This window comes from Vicugna pacos, chromosome 11 (assembly GCF_048564905.1).
Source record: "Vicugna pacos chromosome 11, VicPac4, whole genome shotgun sequence".
NCBI lineage: Eukaryota > Metazoa > Chordata > Mammalia > Artiodactyla > Camelidae > Vicugna > Vicugna pacos.
The window spans coordinates 93832710-93843720 of record NC_132997.1 but is presented as its reverse complement, the minus strand read 5'-3'; the positions used below and the strand labels follow the sequence as shown (position 1 = coordinate 93843720).

At 53.5% G+C, this 11011-nt stretch overlaps 1 protein-coding gene across 1 annotated transcript in view; it reads right to left on the bottom strand.

The window, feature by feature from the left end:
• Positions 1–5477: 5477 nt before the first annotated feature.
• The window catches only part of DMBT1 (deleted in malignant brain tumors 1), a 76372-nt gene continuing 70838 nt past the window's right edge, over positions 5478–11011 (bottom strand). The window contains 3 exon segments of the mRNA XM_072972407.1: positions 5478–6040; positions 7519–7793; positions 10315–10703. Of these exon segments, the coding sequence (XP_072828508.1) occupies positions 5874–6040; positions 7519–7793; positions 10315–10703 (831 nt within the window). The 3' untranslated portion in view covers positions 5478–5873.

The window sequence follows — 11011 nt, the reverse complement described above, 5'->3', positions numbered from 1 at the left end:
GCCAGCCATCCCCTCACCCAGGCACCTTCCGCACCCAGCCTGCTGGGATACAGATGCTTCTCTTAAGATGGATCCTCCTGGAGGCATCTGAGCATAGGGAGGCCGGTGGAGGGTTTGGCCAAGCCTCTTAGTGGCTGGGGCCCTTTCTTGGTCAGTGTGAGCTGCGGTGTGTGGTACGCACCAGCAGCTCTGGGGCGGAGGTGGGGAAGGCCCTGATCTGTGATACTTACGGGGCAGACCCTCCCACCTCTGCTGACTTTATGCTCTCAAATGACATCCCTGAAGGTGGAGCTGGGAAGAGGGGTACAGTCGCCCACCTGTGTGTTGGACTCCTCCCAGACAGCTGCTGTAGATGCAAGCCATCTTGGACAAATATAACCATAAAATGACGTTGAATGATTATGAAGTGATGAGGTTAAGTATTACCTTGCTCTGAATACAGTTTACTTAATTGTTAGTTTGTACAATTTAATGTCTGAAAACGGCTGTGTTGAAAAATGGGCTTGAAAATTTTATGAAAAGATATCCGACCACTGCTTGGCCTCCTCCAGCTGAGCTCCCCCCTCCAGTGGGCACAGACCGAGGCCGCCTCTCCACGTGCACACAGACCGCATACCCACCCCTCGTGTCCCAGCCAAACTCCAGCAGGGACAAGAGACTCTCAGGTCAAACCCATGACTCTCAGGGAGATTTGTTCGCTGCCCTTTGTGGCTCCTGCTACTTCAGGGCAGGCTGAGACCCAGTCTCCTGGCGAGTAAAGTAAAATAATCCAGCCCTTTTTGCAGTCCCTATTCATAGGGTTAAAAAAAATTAAGATGGCTTTTTACTTTGGGAATCACTTAACATTCAGATTCAATGAAGTTGCTCTTTTGAGTTTGGCACTGATATTGTGAAAATGAATGTGAGTCTCATTTCATGTTTCTTAATCATTTTCTTTTCTTCTTCCAGTTTTATTGAGATATAATTGACGTATGGCACTGCATCCCTTTGGGGTGGGGGGATAAGTAGGTTTTATGTTTTTATTTTAATGGAGGCACTGGGGGTTGAACCCAGGACCTTGTACTTGCTAGGCACACACTATCACTGAGCTAAACCTCACCCCTCTGATTTCATGGTTCTTAATGTTTGTTCTTATTTCACAAATGGATAATTAAGGAATTATGTGTCATAAACAAGGAGCCTAAGTGAGCTACAGGATGGATGTGCCCTCTTTGCACACACGCTAGGGTATATTCTGAATGTAAGTCTCATTCATATTTTGCTTCCTAGTCTTTTTGTTGTACAGGGCTGGTCTCCTGTCATCATATGATTATTTATATGTGAAGCAAATCTTACTATTGCCCTATTTTTGTTGTTCTTTTTCATGACAAGATTTGTCCATAGGAGAATGTACATCTTTTATGCAAACACTTAACAAAGAAGTTAAAAGAAAAAAACAAAACCCTGGAGAAATGACCATGAGTGAGGCTGCCCCTGATTAGCCCAGCTGAAACCTTCTGTATGCCATCAGCCTTGTCTGGTCATCAGCCCCCTTCCAGGGCAGAACCCTGACACGACACTACAGGGCTCGTTAGTCAAGACCAAGAATGGGGTCAGTATCCAAAGGAGTTCTAAGGATACTGTCCAGGGAGAAAGGGGACCTCTGTTGTTTGAGGTCCAGTAAGAGTCTGTCTCCTTAACATCAGGGCAGGAGGGCGTTAGGGTGAAGGCATGTGAAACAGCTTCCTATACTAGATCAGAGCTGGTGCCCAAAGGAAGCAAAGTAAGATCCTCAACAGAAAAATTGCAAAGTAGAGACACAGCGCCTCCTGGCGATTGCATGGAGGGGTGGCAGGAGTGTAAGTCGGGGAGATGACAGTGCCCTGGGAGGGGCTGGAAGGCAGAACCTGTCACCAGAAGGGGAAAGGACACAACTCCAGGCAGCTGCCAGGACCCTGCCTCTCTGTCCTCCTGGCCACTGGACAGAGGCTTAGGGTGTCAGTCATTCTGCTAAGGGTAGAGCTGAGGGTCATGGAGCACTGAGCAAGTCCTAAAGGTGTAGGGAGATGGAGAAACCCCGCTGCCAGGTAAAACCAGGGGCCCACAGGTAAAGCCAAGGGGCCCACCAAGCTTGGCAGGGCTGTAGACGGGGTGTAGACATCATCAAATCCCTCCTTTGACATCTGGTCCTCACCCACAGGGGCCACACCCCACCCAGCAGCAGACAGCATGTCAGATGCAGTAACATGGGTAAACTCTAGGTGAGTGAAGCCAGTCTCCCTGAGTTCATGGGCCCTGAGGCTAGGACAGAGGGAAGCCCTGCACTGGGAGTCAGCAGACTGGACTCCATCCTGGCTCTGCCGTTCCTTAACCAGATCTTGCCTCTCTTCTCTGCTCTCTCGCTCCTCTCCGACCTCAGTTTGCATCCCTGTCGGGGGGAGATGACAATATCTGACCCCACAGTGGTCAGGGATTGCATTTCAAAACATGTCTGAGTGCCATGACAGTAAGAATGTTTAATCAGTGTTTCTCCACACGTTGTTCTTACTGAGAGCTTAGGCTGAAGCAGTGCAGTTAGTCAAAATGAGACACTTTCGAGAAATGTCATTTGGGATTCGAATGGAGTAGCTATGCCAAAAGGAAGATACATTTTGGGGGAACCCTCAGGGCGGGCTGCTTGGCCCTGGACAGAGTCCTCCCACCTGTGGGAAGGGACCCTTTGCTTCCTCTGTTCCTTCTCATGAGCAGGACCCCAAGTGGCCCCTTCAGAGGGATGGAAGGAATTCTAAACCTGTGGTTCTCAACCTTGGCTGCAAGAGAATCCCCTGGAAATTTTAAATCACTGATGTCAGACCTACCCCCAGAGATTCTGATTTGTGTGGTCTGGGGACAACCAGGCAGCAGAATGTTCAAAGCCCTTAGGTCATCCTCAGGTGCAGGCCTGGGGACGCATCCCTGCCCTAAACCACAGTCCCAGGTGCTGGACCTCATAGCGACCTGGTGTCAGCCCCACCCTGCCCAAGGTGTGGTGCTATCTGTGGCTCCTTATCCCCTTCCATACAGCTTCTCAGAGCCCTTGGTCCTGTGCTCCGCCTTGTCCCACAGATCAGGGCCCTGGATTTGTCTCCTTGTTCCTGTCACCAATGGCCATGTCTTCTGACTTGGCCTGTCACCTGTACCTTACTGTCTCTGTTGTTGAACTAGGTCATCTTAAAAACTCCCACGTCCTGGCTATTTCATCACGTTTCTTAGAGCCAGATCCATTTTCCCAACACACAGTAAGCCAAACACTGAAAAGCAAAGTTTACAACAGAGAAAATGTTTATTCACAATGTAGCCAAGCAAGGAAACAGGAGACCAAGTCTCAGATTAGGTTTCCAAAGCTCAAAGGGTTTAGGATTTTATGGGTAGAGTGTAGGGTGGTGGGAGGTCCAAGGGAAGGTGATTGGCAGCAGGAAAAGGTGAAGTGATGGCTACTCTTCGCAGGTGCATCTCAATTTCATGCTTCCTTATAGGATGATGTTCAGAAAATGGTGACATTAGCATGGTGCGAGGGTGGAGTTTTCAGTCCACTGACGTCAGAGGCCACCAAACACTTGTACGTGCTCAGATGAAGGGATGGGGCTCCCAGCTTACTCAAACTACATGGAGGGCAGACTCCAAGTTCCTGAAAAGCCACTCCCACATGCTTCTTAGGACTCAGAGTACTACCTGTAGGTGAAGGGAGACACATGACATGTTGTCTAAGCTGCGTGAAGCTTGGAAGGCATGCAGTTTTACAAGAACAACTAATCAACGATACTGGGTTACAATTTGCTATTTAATAGACAAGCAAGTTTTAGCCTAAGGGATTTAGCTAGTGATTATCCTCAGTTTCAACTCTTGCTTCCACTTAATTGTCCACCTGAGCTCCCACCTGCCTGGGTCCTGGAGGCTGTCACTTACCCACCTGCACCCCTGCCATGGGATTGGCTCTTCTCACCTGTGGATACTCCTCCCCTATGATGAGGGGTCTGCAATGAGCCACCCCGTGATGCTGTCCCCCTGCAGTTTGCCTCAGGCCCCGACTGCTGGAGCCCCAGCTCTCACAGAGACTTGTTCCAGGGTAGACACATCCACACTGATTCTCAGAACATATACAGAGCTCCGTTTGGGCTAGAAATGAGTCATTAGCTGTTCCTTTGAGGAGCAGCCCATGGCCAGGAGGGAGTCTGAACACGGAGCTCATCTGTGGAGGATGGCTGGTTCCTGAGGGGCAGGAGATGTTCCCAATGAGAGAGAAGATTCCGGGTGGAGTGTGGTGGGACCAAGTTTCTACTTTAACGAGGTAAGGACATTTGTAGCCTCTCTTTGTATCCTTGGGCCAAGCAAACAGTCTGGCTTGGAGCCAGCAGCCAGTGGAATGAAGGAATGAATGAAGTCAGGACCCTGTGCTGGCTCCGTCTTCAGACAGTTTGCAGGGTACGATGTCCAGCTTGCTGCTCTGCTCCACCGCTGTGTATCTCAAACCCCCGTGCAGCCCTGATCGCTGCTTCTCCTGCGTGTGCTCAGATCCCGGCCGAGAGCTCGTTTCCTTACACTGCCACTGCTCCTTGGGGAAGATTCCCCAGTAAGGAGACCCTCAGTGCTGTCCTCCATCACTCAGCCTGAAAGAGCAGGGTGACAGTGGATCCCTGGGCCCCTGGCTCCTCTGCCCCATGCAGGGCCCAGGGAGGCTGACAGGTAGGGCGGGCGGAGGTTGCTCGCCCCCGTGCTCCGGGGCTCTCAGGCAGCACACAGCTCAGCTATCAGCTGCCAGCTGGGACCGCAGCCCTGCCCCATCCCAGGGTGTCCTCTGCAGCTGCTGCCCTGCTGGGGTCTCACCTGCTCGAGCCACACCTCTGAGTGAGGCTCACCTTAGCAGTTCCCCTTCGGGTCAGGGGTCTTCAGCCTGGCTCAGAGGGATGAATGCTGGCACAGCCAGGGAACTATTCATAGACCCCACTGTTCCCAAACTTTATGTGGGGGCCCAGGGTCTGGCTGCTCTCCCATTTTCTGGCAAATCCACTGCCTCCTTGGAGGCCACCCCATGCTTTTGTTTCTTCTGAGCTCCTGGGGGCGCCTGTCAATCCACTTCTCCCTGGAGACCACGTACAAACAAGACTCCTGGAGGCCCACTCTCCTCCCTAACACCTCACAGTCCTGGATACGTTGTCAAAAACCAGAAGATGCACAGATTCCTGGAGGAATGGATGCAGTCAGCTCTAATTTACAACTTATGATGCTCTTAGCATTCAGGTCTTTCTCTAAGCTTCACCCTGTGTTTCCTGCTTTGGGCAGAACCAAAACTTGTCAAGAGCATAGAAGGACACCTTCCCTATTTCCTAGAAGGTCTGGAGGCCATAGGGCAGGGCCCTGCGGCCTTTCTCATTTCTTCTGAGAGCCTGACCTGCCTGTCTGCTTAACTTGAAGGGATCCAGTGCTTAGGTGAGCCTCTGGAAACAGTGACCAAATCCACATTTGCTTTGAAGTAAGTTCTTTATTAAGCATGTGATACAATAAGGAAAGGCTGAGATTACACTATAGGCCTAAGAATCTGGCTCATTAAAGCTCAGGAAAGAAATTCTATCCAGAGAAAGGTCTGCTGCCACTAGTGAGGGGCTCACAGCTGCAGGCAGGGTTTTAGATTCCGGCACCTGCTGGCCTGACATTTTATCCCACCACCACGTCTGTTTCTGGGAAAACCCTCTCCCATCATTCTCACCCCCACCTCCACCTGCCCCCGCCGTGCCCCTGGGCCAGAGTAAAGAGCGCTGGGTGCTCTGGGTGCCCAGCTCTGGACCCTGGTTTCCTCCTTCCTTCCTCACTCGGGCTGCAGAGCCCAGGGGCCTCTGTCTGCTCTGTGTTCTCCTGCTTCACATCTCAGCACTCAGAAGCTGGACACCAGAGGAACGGGTGCTTCTCCCCAGTATGAAGGCTGCCACGGCCAGGACCACGACCACAAAGGTCCCAATGGAGATGGCGGCACTGTGGTTGCTCCACTTGGCACTGGCCTCCTCCTCCAGGTGGGCCACGGGCAGATCTGGGAAGAAGAATTGGGAATCAGGATGAGCCCAGCAGGGAAGGAGAAGGAGACAAGTCAGGATGGGGGTGGTCCCAGGGCAGGGTGCTGGCAATCAGGACCATTTGTCTGGTCGGGGGAGGTAAGGGAGAGAGGAGCACCTTTCAGACCCCAAAGGGCAGCTGATTCTCTCTCTGGGAGAGTCCACAGTGTCTTGTCAGCCAACAAGAGCGGGGAAGGGTTCTGAAGAGGAATTCAGAGTGGGGCTTTGTATAACTCAGCTGACTCAAGGCCCCCGAAGGATGGGAGGGGAGCAAGTAGGGGAAATGGGTACAAGAGTCCCAGCAAGAGAGACACTGGCCTTAAGTTACTGCAGCACCGGTGGGAAGAGACGTAGAGGTGTCCCCATAGGCCCCCCTGCCCTCACCTGCCCCGCCTTCCTTCTCTCTGCGGCTCCAGCCCCATGGTGGGTACCATGCAGGTGACTTCTGTCTGCACTGTGTCCCCTCCCACTGGAATGGAAGCCCCTTGGGGCAAGGATTTTGATCTACTTGGTTATATGTCTCCTGGCACATAATAGGCCTTCAAAAGATGCATGGAATGCTGAATGTGTCAGGAAAGAACAGAAAAGAAGCCAGACATGGGGGGAAGCTCAGAACACAGGCCCTGAGGAGAGTGAGCTGTCAAAGATCCTACGGGGGGTGGAGCCTGTGACTGCTGGAGGGTTTGTGACAACTCCTGCTACCCCACCTGCTCCTGTCACCAAGGCCACCACATTTGTTGACCTGGCCTGGCCTGGACCAGAAATTGTAGGAGACTTTCTGCACACATTTGTGCATCCACACCCACAAGAAGGCAGCACAGCAGGATCTCTGCTCCCCGTTCTACTTGAGGAAAATGAAACGGCTTTTCCAGTGTCAGTCCTGCCTGCCTCCCAAGGCCCTGCCCAGACCCTGATTTCACTCCAACAGGGCTATCATTTGTTGTCATTATCATCATTAATAATGTTATCATGAAGGTTAATATAAATTATATTAATGTTATTTAATATCATTAATGTTAATAATGTTAATGTCAATAATAGAAACCAAAATCAGCGCACTTTGCACCCAGTGACTTGTAGCTGGTGGGGGCCAAAGCAGTGTAACTGACACTATTTTATGTAACTCTCTCAAAAGTCCTCAGAGGCAAGTATTAACTTGTTTTATGGATGAAGAGTGTGAGGCTGGGAGTTCAGAACCCAGAGGATAAAGGTGTCAGGTGTGTCTGTGTCCCAGGTCTGAACTCTCTCAACCAAACCCTACACAGGCCTCCCCTCAGAGACCAGAAGCCCTTGGAAGAAGACGGGAACCAAGTCAAGTTCAACTCCGTACCGCACGGCATAGCCCAGTGTGCCGGGCACACAGGAGGTGCCCAGTTCCAGGTGGAACCTACGCCCACAGACACACCCCCAGTGCCCATGGCTCACTGGCAGACGGTGGGGGGGGGGGTACACCTACCCAGGATCTTCTTCTCAGCCTGTGGGGCATCCTCCAGCTTGATGGGTCCCAGGACAATGTCCACCTTCTCCTGGTAAGAACCCACGTCCCTCTTGGACCTCACCACGCAGCCTCTGTGGCAGCGGGAAGAGTAGTCATTCGCCCTGCACACGACCATCTTACACTGCAGGTACACGGAGGGGAAGCGGTTCAGGAAGTGGAAGGAACTGAATTTGAAGCGGACCATGTGGGGCGATGGCGGATGGTACGACTGGTAGGTTTCGTCCTTCACACACCTGGAAGGAGAGGAGAGGAACCGTCAGCTCTGGCCAAGGCGCTGCCTGCAGGAGCGGGACGTGCAGGGCGTGGATCTTCACAGCCCGATCCCGAGGCCCACGCCTGCCTGCCTGCCTGCCTGCCTGCCTGCCTGCCTGCCTTCCTTCCTTCCTTCCTTCCTTCCTTCCTTCCTTCCTTCCTTCCTTCCTTCCCTCCTTCCGTCCTTCCTTCGCAGCGCGGTTCAGACACCGCCTGCAGCCCCGCGGGGAGGTCCGGCAGCCCTAGCACATGGGCAGCATCTCGAGGCAGCACCTCCGCCCAGGGGTCCAGGTGGACCAGCAGCCCCCCACCCCCCCCACCTCCGGCACAGCGCATGCTCAGTACCCGTGAGCTCAATACCGCCGCTGAGTCAGGGAAGCAGCCCGGCCAGAGAGAGGGCTCGAGGAAGGGACATTCCCTTCCCTTTTGTGGTCTCAGGGCCTGGCTGGCAAGTGGCCGTCGCCTGCTCTCTGGTGTGCTTGGTGCTCCCGTGTCTCTGGTCCTGCAGCTGCCCGGAGCCCCGGGCGGCGGCGTTTTCCACACGGGCCTGAGTGCCGTCCAGGACCTGCTGCTCCAGTGCCAGCCACGTCCTCATCCCCTCAGGCACCTCGTCTCCCCGGTGTGCGGGGCAAAGCCACCTTAGAGTCCCCCGGAAGGTGCTGTCCTAGGAGATGGCCGAGGGCGCCCCCCGCGGCCCCCGCGGAGGAAGCAGCTCGCGCTGACTCACGGGCGCCCCCAGCGGTAGGGCTGCGGGGACGCGGGCAGAGAGAAGAGCAAGGAAACTGGCCCGGGGGTGGGGCGGAAAAGTCTGCGGTGGTGGGAGCTGTCACCAGGGCAGCCTGACTCCGCTGGGCAGTGCGACCCGGGGCCCACGCCCTCCCTTCCCTGTGCCTCTCAGCGCTCCCTCCTCCCCTGCACCCACGTCCTCTCCAAGCCCAAGTTCCTTCCCCCAGCGGTCACTTAGCAGCAAAGCTGAGAGGGGAAGGACCCAGGGACTCATTGGGACAGTCGTACACGAGGTCAGGTGAACCCGGGGCTGCCGGGCAGGAACCGCACTGACGCCGCAGCCGTCGGGGTGGTCTGTGGGGGCCGGAGCTCCGGAACCCAGACTGCAGTTCATAGTCCCCGCGGAAAGTCTGAAAATAAGGCACCCGAGCCCCGGCGCAGACCAAATCTACAGAACCTACAGGAGACGCCTGGGCGTGGCCGGGAGTGGCTCCGGGTTATTGCCATGGGCGCCCAGGCGGCTGGTCTGCAGCCAGTGCCCCTCTGCCCCGGGCGCAGCTGGGACCCGTCTGCCCCCACGTGCACCTCCCCCTCCTCTGAGAAGAGTGCATCACGTTATATACACACACACGCCTGAATTTGACCAAAATGAACCTTGAGATCCAGAAAAGGACCAAATCTCTCACGCATCTGCATTAATCTCATTTGACATAAATTCACACGTGAACTTGTTACTTGCTGTAGAAAGAGGATGTGGGTGAGCTTCTACGACATCTTTGCTGCCAGTGGGGCTGCTGTGAACTGAACCAACTGCCTAAACTGAGCAAGACAAGGATCCACATCTACTCACCCATCTGACACAAATTCAAACTGTGCCTGGAAAGAGATGCTGTTTCTAGGATCTCCGGGAGGTGTGAAATTTAACCTCCCAAGGCTCGTTCCCAGCAGAGCCCCTCACCCTGTCAGCACCACTTCTATGGGAGGAAATTGTTACTGAGGTGCCAAGGTCGACGTGTAAGCCGAGAGACGGTGCGCACACCGATGGCCAGACACGACAGGGCAGGGATGAGCGCTGCATGTGCCGGTGTCCTGGGGCCCCTGCATGAGCTCAGAAGAGGCAAATCCCACTTCCCCAGAGTCCTGTCACCCAGGGAAGGAGGACTATGGTGCAGCAGCTCAACCTGGGCACCCCTGGACCCAGCATGGGCACCACCGCCTCACCTCTGCTTCTCTTGAGCTTGGGTGGAACCAGGGACTCTGACAACATCCATTCTCAGAAGATGGAGGTGAGGAAACCACCTGCTACCTTCAGGCAACATTCGTGCCGGGCATGCTCTTTGCCTGGGGCCCCATCTCCTCCTTCTCATTTAGTCCTCCTACAGGCTGTGACATGGGCTTCACTAGGCTCATTTGATGGCTGAAGAAAGTGGCTCAGAGAGGTGCGACCCTCTGCCCAGAGTGACACAGCTAGTATGTAGCAGAGCTGGCATCTCAACCTCAATCTGCTTCAGAATCAATGTTTTTCCCACAACACACATGTCTTTCTAATAGTGAGTCTTGCCTTAATATTCAGTTATCTGGTCCAGTTTCACTTTATAGCTAACCTGCTTGGTGACCACTGATAAGTCGCTGAATTCTTCAGACACCCAGAGATGATAACCTAACTGCTTAAGCTTGAGCGACTGGGAGCAAATCTGCATTTCTTGAGGTCTGGGCTAGTGCTGTTTGAGTTATCAGATAAAGGTTGAAGCTTATCCCATGAAGACATGTCCTTACCCGCTCCGGATTAGATCATAAGTCAAAGATGTAAAGTCACTGGGATGTGGTGACGCCACACAGGTGTCCACAAATAAGGCCAAGGAGGTATTGGAATGGAGGATTTCAGCCTGAATGTACAAATTCTGGTTCAAGTCCACATAGTATGGGCTGCTGGTCACAGGATAAGAGAATGAAGAGGACGTATAAAAGGACACATTCAAGTCAAAATTCCCATACTGCACGTTCTTGACCTCGATGGTGTCATTAGCAATGTACACTGTGTTCACCCAGGTGTTCTGCAGCATCTTGCAGCTGACACGGATGTGGAGGTCCTTCTTCCTCTTGATGACGCCACTTGAAACAGCCGCTCTGAGGAAGTTGGAATAGGTGATGGTGTCATTGTCCACCTGGAAGAGGCAGGCAGGAGAGCAGTCAGGCAAATGTCCCGACTAAGGGCATCTCATTGCTGGTTTTGCGCAGAATGAGAAGGAAGTGATGAAACAAGATTTCATAACCCTCCTGGAACCACAAGAGATGGCGCATGACTATCGCCATGGTTATCGTTACCCGGGACAGATACGCTTAACCAGCAAGACTCCTTCCTTCACACATCCCCTTTCCTCTACCATGTGATGGGGACCACAGTGTGAGCCAGGCGTTGGCGCCTCTGGGAGCTGCTGATCAGGGAAAAATGGGCGAGTCTAGATGAGCCCTA